The sequence below is a fragment of the Dreissena polymorpha genome, chromosome 2 (genome assembly GCF_020536995.1).
Source record: "Dreissena polymorpha isolate Duluth1 chromosome 2, UMN_Dpol_1.0, whole genome shotgun sequence".
Taxonomy (NCBI): Eukaryota; Metazoa; Mollusca; class Bivalvia; order Myida; family Dreissenidae; genus Dreissena; species Dreissena polymorpha.
Window position 1 is genome coordinate 7421932 of NC_068356.1, and position 17059 is coordinate 7438990.

Genomic DNA, 17059 nt, shown 5'->3' on the forward strand with positions numbered 1-17059 from the left:
TATTCTCATCATTTAACCTTCAATTGTAAGTCCGAAGTATTCCATGCATTTTTTTCCATCTTAAGTCCAGAGTCCACTGTATTCTCATCACATGACTTACCAACACAAGTCAAGAGTCCACTGTATTCTTATCACATGACTTTCCAACACAAGTCCAGAGTCCACTGTAGTCTGATCACATGACTTACCAACACAAGTCCAGAGTCCACTGTAGTCTTATCACATGACTTTCCAACACAAGTCCAGAGTCCACTGTATTCTCATCACATGACTTACCAACACAAGTCCAGAGTCCACTGTAGTCTTATCACATGACTTACCAACACAAGTCCAGAGTCCACTGTAGTCTTATCACATGACTTACCAACATAAGTCAAGAGTCCACTGTTTTTTTCATTGTATGTCCTAGAACCAAAAGTCTTAACTCCATGGTATTCTATTGCCATCCCACTATATGGGGCAAAATTTGTCTGGTGCATTTACTAATGGGTTTCTGGTGTATTAACACAAAGTTTGTTGTTGGTCAACTAATAGATAACACATGTAGTGGCTTTGTGTGCATGCCTAGTATTTGCTGTTTCATTATTTTGTGAGTTTGTTTGCATGAATAGCTGTTAGATTGTTGTAATTAATCGTCAGTGTTGTGACCTGCTTTAATAAACTTGGACTGAATGTCTCAGTCTCAGCTTATTTGCTGAAGGTGTCAGTATCTAGTACTGTTACATACATCTTTCCAATTAAAGACTGCCAGTATCAGTTACAATAGCATTATTGCCTAAATGGGACTACATCATTCTGCTCCCTTGTTACAGGTGTCTTCATAGTTGGGGCCTCGCTTATGCTTTATATCGGAAATGTCCGCGCAGGCCGCATTCTTCACGCTGCCATCTTGCACAATGTGTTGCAATCGCCAATGTTCTTCTTTGACACCACACCTGTGGGTCGCGTCTTGAACAGGTTTAATAAGGATATGGACACAATTGATGTCACGATAGTTGGTAACTATCAAATGTGGATTCAGTGTTTGCTGCGGGTATTGACTGTCCCAATCATAGTGGGTATCAGCACTCCGCTCTTTCTGACCACCATTGTTCCCCTGCTGATATTCTACTACTTGGTGCAGGTGGGTGGAGAAATGTGTGGTTTGTGTTCGTCATTTGTACTGGGCTGACGTCTGGGAAAACTGCAGTGTATCCCAGTGTCATACATTTCTTGTCATGAAATACAACTTGAAAAAGTTTTCTTTGCCAAGGAACATTACTTAGTATGACTCAAATGCCATTGAAATAATCTGACCAAATTAAGGACTGAATATGTTTTATAAAATCTTCAACTTAAATTCCTTACATTTTGTATTTATTATTTTGAGGTTACAATGCTTCTACCATTGGGAATTGTATTATCCCAACTGATAATCCATGAATGATTAATGTGGCAAGACTAGTTTTTATATCAAATCATCATTTCTTTCAATGTCACCTTTCACAGCTCCTTGTCAGGCAACCTTTTAGCAGTTCTTTTAGATGCAGCGCACATTATATTTTAATGCATACACAAATGCTTTGATCCTGCAGTCATCTGAACATCAAAGCTTGTCACAGCCCGTATACCCCCTTTATACTTTGTTCTTTGTTTGCCATCCACTGATAGCAACATGATCTTGTGACTGTCATCTGATGTTCCGGTCCATACCAGCTTTTTCAGCACTCAGCAATACTGCCTATTTGTATTCCAAACTATCAACATCATAGTACATTGGACAACAAGTTGTAAGTACAAAGTCCAAGATAGTCTCACCATTTGACCTACCCTTGTTAGTCAAAGTCAATTGTATCCTCATTTTTTGACCTGCTTTAGTCACTCCAAAGTTCATGGTTTTCTACGCATTTTTTTCTGATTTTAAGTCCAAAAGTCACCTTTATCCTCAGTTTATGACGTACCACCACAAGTAAAAAGTCCAGTATATTCTCACCATGGTATCATCATAATACCTACAACCACAAGCAAAACTTTCATTATATCATCATAATACATGCCATTACAAGCCCAAAGTCAATAAAATCATCATAATACCTACCACCACAAGCCCAAAGTCAAGGATATTATCATAATGCATACCACCACAAGCCCAAAGTCAAGGATATTATCATAATGCATACCACCACAAGCCCAGAGTCGAGGATATTATAATGCATACCACCACAAGCCCAAAGTCAATGAAATCATCATAATACCTACCACCACAAGCCCAAAGTCAAGGATATTATCATAATGCATACCACCACAAGCCCAAAGTCAAGGATATTATCATAATGCATACCACCACAAGCCCAAAGTCAAGGATATTATCATATTGCATACCATCACAAGCCCAAAGTCAATGAAATCATCATAATACCAACCATCACAAGCCCAAAGTCCATAGGATCATCATAATACCTTTCATCACAAGCCCAAGTCTATGGTATCATAGTAATACCTACCATCACAAGCCCAAAGTCCATGGAATTATCATTATACCAACCATCACAAGCCCAAAGTCCATGGTATCATCATTATACCAACCATCCCAAGCCCAAAGTACATGGTATCATCATTATACCAACCATCACAAGCCCAAAGTCCATGGAATTATCATTATACCAACCATCACAAGCCCAAAGTCCATGGTATCATCATTATACCAACCATCACAAGCCCAAAGTCCATGGAATTATCATTATACCAAACATCACAAAACCAAAGTCCATGGTAGTATCATTATACCTACCATCACAAGCCCAAAGTCCATTGTATCATCATTATACCAACCATCACAAGCCCAAAGTCCATGGAATCATCATAATACCTACCACCACAAGCCCAAAGTCCATGGAATCATCATAATACCTACCACCACAAGCCCAAAGTCCATGAAATCATCATTTACTTTCAGGCTCCCTGGAAGCAGTGGCTGCCTTCTTCATGGCTCTCAGTGGCTTGAAAGCATCCAGGGTGATCTACCTTGCACTGCTCACAAATGTCCTTCACCTCCCCATGGCCTTCTTTGACACAACCCCTCAAGGTCGCGTGCTGAACATAGTGGCCCAAGACATGGCAGACATTGACTATGTTGTCCCGTTCACCATTCGTTCCATGTTGAATGTTGTTCTCATGGCTGCTGGAAATCTAGGCATCATTGCTGTCTGCTTGCATTACTTTGTGGTGGTTTTGCCCCCTCTTGGAATCATCTACTTCTTTGTTCAGGTATTTTTGTTAAAATGTAGACCTCATCAAGTTTAATCAAAAGTCTGACAAAATAATTGGCTATGGAATTGATAACCCTTCTGACTTATTTACACCTCTGACAAACACTGTTTTGTGTTCTTTAAATCATTTGTATCAAACAAAGAAGGCACAGCTCTCTAAATTGGTAAACATGTAGAACCTCTTTGAAACTAAAACTTTGATTAGTCCGTTGTTGATCCTTACATAACATATGGGTTTCTAAACATGCATTGTCAAGTTTAATAAATATTACAAATAACATGTACATTTGCCATTTGTTCTTAATTTATATACTGTGTAGCAAAGCCTATAAAAATGAATTAGTAGTTTATGCCTATTCATTAGTAGTTCAGTTTTGAATCTTCATAATCTGTAAATAACAAAATATATAATTCATATGTTATTCAAATATTTCATTGTATACCGTTAATGTTTAAAAAAAATAATTTTGCAATACATTTGTTTAATTGCAAAATTATGTGTATGCCATTCTGAGCATGCTTATATTTACATTAATATAATTATATCAGTGGTCAAGTTTATTCCATGACCATTGTTAATATCACCATGAAAGGTTTGGTTAATTCCCAAATGGAAATTTGATGACATGCACTTTGCCCACCATCTTGAGCTTTACAAAGTATATAAATATCAAAATGTGTCACCAGATTTCTCACACTTCATTGGGTTACGTGGTCGGAGCTCTAGATAAGAATTTTCTGTATTCTTAAATGGGGATTTTTAAAAATTGTTTTAAATTATATCTAATAATAATGTAAAACCATATTTATAAATAATCAGATTTATAAATTTGAATGTTCAGAAAAATTTTACTTGCTGTGACAATCAATTTTATGTGAGTTTTTACAAAAAAAACCTTAGATATGAAACCGGTTTTAGAAGGAAAACCAATTTCAGAGCAATGACCGTGTCAGGACAAAATTTGGCCAAAGGAACCTTGACTTGACTCATTACCACTATCATACCAAACATTTCCATTTCTGACAAAAATATATAATTAGTAAAATGATGTATATAATATATAAAAACCCAAATAATGTTTAAGTCTGCCAAAACAATCCAGCTTAATTATATAGTGCTTTTAAAACAAAGAATGAAGCATACACTGCTATTTTCCCAGAGAAAAGCCAACCATTTCTGTTTATTAAATTCATTGATCTTTGTCATATTGAACATACTAAATTATTTTATGATGTTAACTATATTTGTATATAATATAATAGTAATGAATATTATAATTGTGCTATATATTTATTTAATGCATTGTAATCATTACATAGATGAATGTGATATCTTTTAATTGTGTGAACTATTGGAATACGATGTATTTCAAGGTGAAAAATAACATATTTTCAGAATCTTGCGTAAATATTGCAGACACACACATATATATGTTTTTAACCAGGTTTTCCGAAGGAAAAAACTGGTTATTAGATTGGCGAATGCGGGCGGGCTGGCTGGCGGGCTGGCGGGCGGGCGGAACAAGCTTGTCCGGGCCATAACTTTGTCGTTCATTGTGAGATTTTAAAATCATTTGGCACATTTGTTAACCATCATTAGACGGTGTGTCGCGCGAAAAAATTAGGTCAATATTTCCAAGGTCAAGGTCACACTTTGAGTTCAAAGGTAAAAAATAGCCATAAATGAGCTTGTCTGGGCTATAACTATGTCATTCATTATGAGATTTTAAAATCATTTGGCACATTTGTTCACCATCATGGGACGGTGTGTTGCACGAAAGAATCACGTCAATATCTCCAATGTCAAGGTCGCCAAGACTAAAAATAGATTTATTTTAAAACAAACTTACAAAGGGGGTTAATTTTGTTTGTTCATTTCAAAAGTTCAGTTTGAGTTGTCTCCCTTTATCAGATGTTTTTTCACAATGAAAACCTGGTTTTGTGACAATTTTGTCCCTTGTTTAATTTGAAATTGTGTCAAGGAATGCTTAAAGATAATAGAGGATATTTGTTTGTTTTCTGTGTGATTACAAATAATATCATCACAAAAATGAAAGGCATTTTCAAAATGATAATTTTAGTGTAATGGCACAAAAACAAATATTTTTTGTTTTGTTTTTATATGATTGAATACTTTTACACTATAACACTATAACACAATATTATTCAAGCAATGTGAGTGAGATAAGGATTCAACTGCTGGATGTTTATGGTCCTTCAAAGGCGGCAACATTTAGTTGCAGCTTTGTCCATCCGTTGGAATTCAAATTTTAATGTAACTGTGTTTGTAGAATGTAGAACAAATTTCATCTGTCATTAAATATTTTATTGGCGAGATCGAAAAAGCTAATACACTGCAACTCCATTATATCACGGTTCGCGGAGTCCAAAGATCGCATTCCCAATATATTTGGCGTGCGATATTACTTGTCAGGTCATTCATGCACGTATATGTATGGATTAGCATAGTTTTTGCAGTTTCAAAACACGCTTTTTACGTACCTTATTGCATTTTGTGTTAAATCCACGTGTTATACATATGTATAACATAAAATCATTATTCCATGTAAGTATTTCAAAATGCGTTTCATAAAATTTGTTATCCCAAAAGGATTTCCGCGTGTTGTTTTTCCCCACAAAATATAACAAAATCTAGCCACAAATAAACACTCCTCATGTATTTCCTGAATATTATTTGTACTCATGACAAGCATGCAAAAATTATACCTCATGAACGATATAACACCTTCCTTCATCGTGGAAAGCATGGGCTTTAATATTTGAGTTCTTAATAAACATCTTACGACGGATGGGAGACAGCTCACTTTTAACTTTACTTTTGGATAAAAAATATGTTAGTGCAGGCTTTCCCTCTAAATTAAAAACAAGATGTTTATATCGTATCCAACATGTGTTTTCAGCAGCCTGAGAGGAAAGTGATTGACAGCTTGCGCCATGTCAGTTAAAGGCAATTTCAATGGGGAAGGTTGTGAAAGGTGAAGTGCGAAATTACCTTTGATGTTGAGAAAGTTTTTTTGTTTTTTTTCGCAGTACAGTCCAACCCCTCTTAAGCAGCCAGTCAAGGGAAACAGCCAAATTGGCTGCTTAAGCGGGTTGGCCTCTTAAGAGGGGGTTGGGTCATAGGGAGTCTGGAGTTGATGAGTGCATGGCCAACTGTTCAATTTTTGTATACTGTGAAACCATTATTAATCGTCAGGCATTAATTTTAATAAATTTCGTCAGTCGACCGATCGGCAAATTTAAGATCCTAATGAACAATCATGCTCTATGTTTGAACAAAAACAAACACTAAGTTGAACAATACTTTAAAACTTTACCGTAGACATGAGGCATTAAATTCCAACATAATCCATGCAGACATTCACTGCTGTTTCGTAATCAAGATTAATCCGGTTTTGACACAAAGGGATGTAGATTACACAAGGTACTTAACTGACACGTTACACTTCTTTAAAACGCGTGTGCAGTACAGCTGTATCGAATGCGTTGACTTCGTTTATGTAGAATGGTAATGAATTAGCGCTAATTGTTTATAACTTTATTACCCATTAGGTGCATTGTGTTTTTCAGGGGTGTTGCATATTAGCCATCACGCAGCGAATGCCGATGAAAGACAATAAACCAAAGGAAAAGATGACGATGTGTGATCAACATGCGTATTTATCACAAGTTAATAAAGAATATTTTAATTGCTGTTTGTTGTTTGATTGTTTGCGTTTAACCACACTTATTACTATTTTATATGTATCAATTTATTTGTTTTTAAATTATTGACATTATTGATTTATATACCGGTAGTTTACTTTTTCAGAACAAACACACGCATAGAGTTTATAATTTTAATGTTGATATCAGGTTAAAAAGTGACATTTGAGACCAATTACTGTTCTTAAAATTATCAAAAATGTACGCTTGAAACTTTATTGAAAAGTGACAAAATAATTTCCCAACACTAGTTATTACCTATATTGTTCGCACCTTCCCTAATTGGTGCCGATAAAGGTACGATTGTTATCAGTATGGCAATTATAATAATAGAATAAGACTTATTGGCAATTGGCTTCGTTGTTAAAAACACTCGTTAACGGTTATTTGATCCCACTTGTCCGCTAATCATAACAATGAACGTGTGAATGGCATACATTAAGAGGGTCCATTACTGTCCCTTGATAACAAAAGACTAGTTAATTGGCATGTGACAAATAGGCCCCACCTCCTGCAGTGATTCTCAAGTGTGTTCCCGCATTCGTACCACGATTTTTCGCAACTGCGATTGATCGCGAATATGTATTACACACAAATCGGATATTGACTGAGGCATTTTTTTTTTTAAATTCAAAATCAGAAATCGGCGAATTTAAGTGCTGACGAAATCGTCATTTTTATAAAAATGACGAAATTTTGTGCTGTCGAAAATAAATGGTTTCACAGTAAACAAAATGGTAAATATGTGTACATGTACTAAACAATGTATAGACTTAAAATAATTTAATTTCTTCCTTTCTAAAATAAGCTATAAGACAACATTTTCATTCAAAAAAATATTCTATTCATCTTTCTAATCATCATCAATATCATCATCATCATCGGAATCAAGTCAATGAAAAAGAATCATTCTCATGATTCATTGTTTACACAATGCGCGTTGTATGGCCCCAATGCACTTAAGATGGGAACAGTTGTGAATCAGTTATGCGTGAATAACTCCCGTGTCACTATAAATCGATAATTTAATCGGTTTATTGCAGTTTTATTGCTTTGAATACCTACCGCACGAATTGGTCCCGACGGTGATCTCCTTCACGATAAAATCGTGGCCAGTTACTTAAAAGACTGATAATAGCAACCGGGTGTAATCTTCCTGGTAATCGTGCTTTTCATGCATAATATTATAAAAACATTTTTTCGCCGCGTAAAGGGATTTATCAAAATTAATATTGTTATCATTGTAAATATAAAACAAATATAAATGTTTTGTGTTATTCCCAAATGAGAATAATAATTTGTAATCCGAAACACACTCTCGATTGTTTAATGTTAACGAGACGTTTAGAAATTCTAGCATCGTGTATTTCCTTTGTCCTGACAAAATCGCGCGAAAATTATGCACCAATGTACAATGTCACGCCATACCCATGGTTCGAAAGCATGCGTGTATTGATTTTTGGATAAAAACTTTGTAGCACAGATAACATGTAGATCAGTTGATTTCGGTTAAAAGTTTTTTTGTTCTTTTTAACTTTTAATTAGCCGATAATTGTCATAAATGTGTGCTTGAAATAGTATGAGCTACAAATAATAAATTATAAATTAAGAATCTCCTTTCCAGTAATAATAGGTGATACTCGCACGTGCGGAAACAAAAAGATCAAGCGGTCGCATATTGCTTTTAACCCGATAACCCGATAATCCGCCGCTAATTAATTGCAATTTGCAAACTGGCTGTCAAAACGTTTATCACACATCACGCTTCAGTACTACAGAGCCTAAACCGCAGACTGGAAGTACGTATCGATTTGTTCGCCATTGTGTCTGTGTAATTTTGCCAATGTACATGACTGACTTACTTGCTCGTGACCACTCATATGGGGGGAATTTAACATTTGGGATGCAAAATTGCTGGCCGCTGGCCGGAGAAACAGGGTAACCGCTTAAGAGGGGTGCATTATATAGTGTTTATCGACGGTCGCCGCACAGACCGGCCGCCTACACGGGGTTACCGGCAATGAGGGGTGACTGGAAGTAGGGGTTGGACTGTACACAAGCATGAATGTAATGCACAAAAAAAGCAAACAATCTGGACCAAGCTGGATTGATTAATGTCGGATTACACAGAAAATTAAAGTGGGCGAAAAAAATGGGGTCCACTGTTGATGAGCTATATATTGGACATCGCGTTATATCGGACCGCAATATATTGGAGTTGCAGTGTAATCTAACTGATGAAACATTTTAATTATGATATATACTAATTGGTTGAACATTTAGAAATTGTCAGGTTGTTCTGCTTCAATGATTTTTTCAGGTTTTAAAATAAGCCAATTTTACATGAATTGTATTAGCTTCCCTATTATATATATGCCCATTGTGGAAGGTCCTGTTGCTTACTTGATCTTTGAAGTAAGTTATTGAGCATTGATTATTACTTTAACTATAGTCTTTACACACCCTTAAAATCAATCCGTCCAATTACAAAGCTCTGGTGAACATTCATCATGTGTACTTATTTGTTATGTTATACTTATGTTTTTCTTCCAAGCATAAAATAAAACATTGTTTCCATTTTTTCAGAGATTTTATGTTGCTACCTCTCGACAATTGAAGCGACTTGAGTCAGTCAGTCGATCACCGATATACTCTCATTTTGGGGAAACTGTTACTGGGGTGACAACAGTGCGGGCTTACCGGCAGCAGGAACGCTTCATTGAGACTTCAGAGAAGAAGGTGGATGATAACCTTGTGGTTCACTACCCCAGTTTAGTCTCAAACAGGTGAGTTTGGGAATTTGTTTTAGAATAATATTGTAGATTTTTTTTGTTGAGTGCAAACGGTTGTGACCTCATTTGAAATTTTGAAGGTTCGTCTATCCCTTCAAATTGTTTGTTTTTGTGACATCATTTGTTTTTTAATTCTTGGAATTCTTGATTTATGAAGCAACATAAGAAATTAACAGAAGCCTATTGTTGCTTTGTTTGATTTATAACTTAAAGATTTCTTTTAAACATTAAATAGGGTTGATCAAGATTACAATAACACACAGTTAGTGTTGTTTTTTTAATTTATTATTAGCTCACCTGAGCACAACTTGCTTATGGTGAGCTATTGTGATCGCCTTTTGTCCGTCGTGCGTTGTGCGTTGTGCATCGTCAACATTTACCTTGTTAACACTCTAAAGGTCACATTTATTGTCCAATCTTCATGAAACTTGGTTAGAACATGTGTCTCAATAATATCTTGGACGAGTTCGAAAATGGTTCCGGTTGGTTGAAAAACATGGCTGCCACGGGGCCTGGCAGTTTTCCTTATATGGCTATAGTAAAACCTTGTTAACACTCTAGAAGTCACAGTTTTAGTCCAATCTGCATGAAACTTGTTGGAAACATGTGTCCCAATAAAATCTTGGACAAGTTCAAAAATTGTTTCGGTTGGATGAAAAACATGGCCACCAGGGGGCGGGGCAGTTTTCCTAATATGGCTATAGTAAAACCTTGTTAACACTCTAGAAGTCACATTTATTGTCCAATCTTCATGAAACTTAGTCAGAACATTTGTTATAATGATATCTTGAACGAGTTCGAAAATGGTTCTGGTTGGTTGAAAAACATGGCTGCCAGGGGGCGTGGCAGTTTCCTAATATGGCTCTAGTAAAACCTTGTTAACACTCTAGAAGTCATATTTTTAGTCCAATCTTAATGAAACTTGGTCAGAACATGTGTCCCAATAATATCTTGGAAGAGTTCGAAAATGGTTCCAGTTAAATGAAAGACATGGATGTCAGGGGGCGTAGCAGTTTACCTTATATGGCTTTAGTGTATAGTAAAACCTTGTTAACACTCTAGAAGTCACATTTATTGTCAAATCTTCATGAAACTTAGTCAGAACATTTTTTCTAACAATATCTTGGATGAGTTTGAAAATGGTTCTGGTCTGTTGAAAAACATGGCTGCCACTGGGCGGGGCAGTTTTCCTTAAATGGCTATAGTAAAACCTTGTTTACACTCTTGAAGTCACATTTTTGGTCAAATGCTCATGAAACTTGGTCAGAATATTTATACTAATGATATCTGGGCTGAGTTCGAAAATGGTAGAGATCCGTTAAAAAAAACATGGCTGCAAGGGGCGTGGCATTTTTCCTTATATGGCTTTGTAGTAAAACCTTGTTAACACTCTAGAAGTCACATTTATTATCCAATCTTTATGAAACTTGATCAGAACATGAAAATGGTTCCGCTTTGTTGAAAAACATGGATGCTGGGGGCTGTTGACACTTTATAAGCCACATTTATTTGCCAATCTTCATGAGTTGGAACATTTGTTTCAATGAAATCTCGGCTGAAAAAAAATGTTAATACTCTTGTTATGATATCTGGGCCGATCGAGTTAAAAATGTGTTCCAGTCTGTTGAAATCATTGCCAGAAGGGGGCGGTGCAGTTTTTATGTCCCCCACTATTGTAGTGGGGGACATATTGTTTTTGCCCTGTCTGTTGGTCTGTTGGTTGGTTGGTCTGTTGGTTGGTTGGTTGGTTTGCGCCAACTTTAACATTTGCAATTACTTTTGCAATATTGAAGATAGCAACTTGATATTTGGCATGCATATGTATCTCATGGAGCTGCACATTTTGAGTGGTGAAAAGTCAAGGTCAAGGTCATCCTTCAAGGTCAAAGGTCAAATATATGGGTCAAAATCGCTCATTTAATGTACACTTTTGCAGTATTTCAATATTCAAGATAGCAACTTGATATTTGGCATGCATGTGTATCTCATGGAGCTGCACATTTTGAGTGGTGAAAGGTCAAGGTCAAGGTCATCCTTCAAGGTCAGATGTCAAATATATGTGGCCAAAATCGCTCATTTTATGAGTACTTTTGCAATATTGAAGATAGCAACTTGATATTTGGCATGCATGTGTATCTCATGAAGCTGCACATTTTGAGTGGTGAAAGGTTAAGGTTAAGATCATCCTTCAAGGTCAGAGGTCAAATATTGTTGCGAGCTAACTGTTCCGTATTCTTGCCAGGAATAGTTCAATAATAGTTCAATAATAATAAAGTGGTTTTTTACGCTTATTTACTAAAACGAGGAAAACAAGTCATTTTAAAACTTCATTAACCTTTTATTCTTTAACGTCGAAATTCATAGAAGTTATATTTTCATTAACACAACGTAAACATTAACAGTGCAAATTTCTTTACGGTTCAAATACACCACACAATACGATGATTTCTCAGAAATAAGTCAAATATTTAAAACAATTCTCTCACACCAGTGTCCAATACTCATTCACCACAAGAGTATACGTTTTAAATAAATAAACAATCTTTAATATATTTATATAAGATATCTGTGTTGGGTTAAAGTCTATTAGGATCTATATGAATTCAGTTTATATTAAGTTTTTCTTACAAGTTTCTGAATATTTAATAAAAGATGTTATGCCCTTGATGTTATGGCCCGACTGAATCTATTTAATAAAGTTCCTGAAACCTTAAATACTCGAGCGACCCAAAAGGTTGGTCAATGCCCAGTTTTTATGGCCCGACCAAGAATTCTTGGTCGCCTGCCCCAAAATTACTGGTCATGTACCCAAAATAAATGGTCATTGCCCCAAAAAATGGGTCAATGACGTCGATTGACCACAAAAAGTGGTCATGAACGCTCGAAATGCATTGAAATGACATCACGCCAAAAGACACCGCCATATTGGATTTTGAACAAAAATTTATGTAAAACAATCTATGGGCGCTTAGAAAGATGGATACACCACTTTAAACAAGTATTTAACAGAGATTACATCATATCTAAAAATAACCTGTTTCATGCTTAGTTCACTGCAGACAATAGTTCAAACCTGACCATAATGCAACGCGACAAATGGCTGCGACCAGATCAGAAATGAGAATGGTCTGACAATAACCTACGAAAATGTACTCATTTATGCATGTTAAAATAGATATACGACGAAGATAACAAGGTATGATCACTTAACATTATGTTAGTGTAATACGTGTGAACACACTTATATATAATGACATAAAATCGAAGATCAAATGCAGTAACAACAACAACAACAGTGGACTTTGCATTAAACGGATGAAATGATTTTAAACAGCTATGTCTTTTGTTTGTATGGTGCTCTGTGAAATGAACCAGTTCACATGCAAATTAAATTATGGCTGCTCAAATATTCAACACATGAGTTGTACAGCAATGAGTAAGTTAAGTTATATTTATAATATGTATAAACAAATGTTAGGTACATTTGATGTTCCTATATGCAGGGCATATCATTACCCCCCTGTTTTTTTTTGGCAAAACTCCTGTTGCCACAGTCCACAGGTAATTGTAACAAATACTAAAACAGTTTAGTGATAAACATATTATTATGCCCCCCTTCGAAGAGGATGAGGTATATTGCTTTGTACATGTCAGTCGGTCCGTCGGTCTGTCGGTCGGTCGGTCCGTTCACCAGATGGTTTCCGGATGGTAACTCAAGAATGCCAACGCCTAGGCTCATGAAACTTTATAGGTACAAGGTCACAGTGACTCGAAACAGTAAAAATGATTTAAGATAAACTATCAATAATGAAACACACTTTAAACAGCAAACAACAATACATTCCTTTTGAAATGTTACATGGCTACGGCTTAGAATGCCGCTTCGACACCTGTTCCCTATCCTTCTCCAGCTTCCCAACAGTGGATCGCCTTACCAGATCTGAGTTAAATCTTAATGACTTAATGTCCTCACTCATTGGACCTAGTTTGTTTTTTATTGCACGCAACTCCGCCGTGTTCTCTCTTATGGCTCTAATGATCTCCCTGTTATCACTGCTTAACTGGTTGACTAAGTCAGTGAAGGCTTGTCTCAGCACTTCGTTTGACGAAGAGCTAGCAGCTTGCACAACGTTGACGCACTCCCCGACTGAGCTAACGGGACGCTCTGGTTCCACGACTTGCCTCGGGTTTTCTGCGGCTGCAGCGGTTGCCGGAGAACATAACTCCTCCAGGAAAGACTCGGCAATGCCATTGCCCAAAAATTCGGGTTCGTCTGTTAACGGGGTGTTCACCTCTGCTCTCACCGTTGACGACTGCGAGAATGTTATTGGAGCATTCACTGTCTCATTCATGTACGTCGGCATCGGGAAGGGGATCGTTGCCGGCCACAGGTTTAGGGCTGGTGCCTGAATTGCACGAAAGAGTGGCGATTGACTAGGCAGTCTTTCCACACTTATCGCGTTGATTTCCACCGGCTTCTCTACTGGTTTAAAAGCAGACACGGAAGGTGAGGCCGAAGGCGTTAGTAAACTACCCGTAGCCTGAGACAGCCAGTCGGGTAGGACTGCTTCCTCCGCGTCTTGTTCGAATATACCCTCATAGTCATCTTCAGGATCGGCCTCCTCTAAGTCCATCAAGTTGTGAACCTCGACGGGATTTTCTGCTTTCCTCAGGATTTGCGAAAGATCCACTACTCCTGCTCGTTTTGCCTCGTCGACATGACGCTTATACCGCGTGATATGGTTAGTGAGATCTGCCACTTCAGTACACCGGAAGTTACACAATCCGCAGGAAAATGGAGCCTGGTCCATCGGCACATGGTGCTTCAGGATGTGGCCAATCAACCTCCCTTTTCTATCAGTTTTCCCGCACACTTTGCATCGGTATCTACGCCTAGGGCGCTGTTGCGCTAGAACCTTGGGAATCATCTTTTTCTGAAATTTAGTAATTATTTTAAAATGACTTTGTCTATGTCTATAAAATTAAATAACGTTTTAATATTCTTTCACTCGCCACTGTCACACAGCCATGCATCTTCACCGTTCTCAGCTTATTGTTATTAAAATTACCTTACTCCCAAGTTGTTACAAATGTACATGTTATTAAACATAAATATAAAGTTTTAGAATATAATGTTCACTGATGGCACGCTGGTTTATGGTTTTATATTTTTTAAAATTTTCCTCCGTGCAGACAACACCCATCTCGGTAGTATCCCTGCTTTGCATGGCTTGAGCTTGTTGTGGTGTACCACTCTGGTTTGGCCTTCTTTGTTTAGCTTGATGGTGAAGTTGATCTCGGAGAATTTTGCTGTTACAAGATAGGGACCATCGTATGCCCTTTCCAACTTAGGGTTGACGCCGACCTTCCTAGTTTCATGCAGGCACCACACCACGTCACCGACTTGATAGTGATGAAAGGACAGCTTGGCGTCGTAGACTTCTTTGCTGCGTCGAGCGACCTTTCCGATGTGTTTCCTAGCCACCTCGTGGGCTTTCAACATCCTTTCTTGCAGCCGAAGGACGTACTCGCCTGGGTTTTCTTGCTTCGGTGATGCGTCAACATGGCTGTAGATGAGGCTGGCTGGCATGCGGACTTCTCTTCCTAAAGCTAGCAGGTTGGGGGAAAGTTTGGTACTCTCATGTGGGGTCGACCGGTATGCTGCTGCTAGGCAGGCCAAGTGCTGATCCCAGTCTTCCTGTTCGCCAACAAGATACGCTCTAACCATGCTCAACATCGTTCTGTTAAATCTTTCTACTTGTCCGTTGCCTGCAGGATGACGGGCGCTAGTTCTGGACTTCTTGACCTCTAACAGCTTGCACAGCTCCTTGAAGACCCTGCTCTCAAACGCTGCGCCCTGGTCGGAATGTATTGCTAACGGGGTACCCCATCTCGCTATGACATCATTTAGGACCATTGATGCGCACACTTCGGCTGTTTGGTTTGGCACTGGGATGATCTCGACGTATTTTGAAAAGACGTCCGTTACCACGAGAATGTACCGATTACCGCGCGGAGTGACTGGGAACGGCCCAGTAAAATCAATCGCTAGGACGTCCCAGGGTGCGCCAGACCTGACATGACCCATAGGCGCCCTAGGCGGTTTTTGTGGCTTTTTATCAGCGTCACAAACGGAACAACTGGCAACATATACACGCACATCAGCCTTAATATTGAACCAGTAATAACCTAAAGCTAACCTTGCCCTAGTTCGCTTGACCCCTAAATGACCAGAGGTCACACTGTCATGCATTCTACTTAATACCAACTTTCGCAGTGTGTACGGGACAATCAGCTGAAGGCAATCGTGTGTTTCGTTTACCCGCTGAAACTTCCTATATAGCACGTTTTCTACTAGTACGAGCGAGTCTCGTATCACCCAGTAATGACGTGTCTCTGGACTCAACGTTACCATTTCATCAACCGGCGCTTTAATACCATCGCGTATCACACTATACAGTTTAGCTATATAAGGGTCATCACTCTGCATGGCTGCCATTGTTACGCTTGTGAATTCGGTTGCCCATGTGTGCAGAGTAGAACTTCCCCTGTCATCCGATGGACCTGGCTTTGGTACCTCACACTCGCTACTTTTAACACTCTTGATCACAGGCGCGTTTTCGGTTAAAACGACCGGCGTTACGCAATCGTCTTCAGGTGACCCCGCATTCACTTCACCTTCTTCCTTTTCGTTTGGTTTCAACAGCATTAGTTCAGCTCTCCTTCGGCATTTATTGCATGGGCCGCACTTCAACGGTTCGCTTGTATCTACGTCGCTGCACGTACAGAACCGGGGACTTTCACAGCGCGACAAAGCGTCACAGTGGGCTTGCTTATTACCTGCTCTATATTCGATGGAAAAGTCATACACGGCCAGAATCTCAATCCATCTCGTGATTTTCCCACTCGGTTCCTTTAAACTAAAGAGCCATATCAACGATTGGTGATCTGTTCTTACAATAAAATGCCGCCCCAGCAAATACTGCCTGAAATACTGGATGAAGTATACTGCCGCTAAAAGCTCTTGCTCAGTTATGCAGTAATTCTTCTCGGCTTTATTCAGCCCCCTGCTGGCGTAGGCAATAACTCGCTCGCGACTCTGCTGTTCTTGGCTCAACACCGCGCCGATCCCCGTGCCGGACGCATCGACGTCGAGGTAAAATGTCCCACCCTCATTCAGTGGATGTCCCATGACGTTTTCGCTAATAAGAGCATCCTTGATTCGTTTAAACGCCATATCACACGCATCGTTCCATTCGAATTTGGCCTCCTTTCTCGTCAGATCAATCAAAG

The 17059-nt window shown here is 38.3% G+C and overlaps 1 protein-coding gene across 7 annotated transcripts in view; it reads left to right on the forward strand.

The window, feature by feature from the left end:
• LOC127865753 (multidrug resistance-associated protein 1-like) overlaps positions 1-17059 on the forward strand; it is a 198965-nt gene that overhangs the window by 129195 nt on the left and 52711 nt on the right. For 5 of the 7 annotated variants that reach the window (XM_052405698.1, XM_052405695.1, XM_052405694.1 and 2 more), the window contains exon 23: positions 9561-9760. In XM_052405698.1, coding sequence (XP_052261658.1) covers positions 9561-9760 — 200 coding nt within the window. Of the gene's footprint in view, positions 1-812; positions 1124-2935; positions 3247-9560; positions 9761-17059 lie in introns of all 7 variants that reach the window. The other 2 variants (XM_052405693.1, XM_052405696.1) reach the window with 2 other exon arrangements.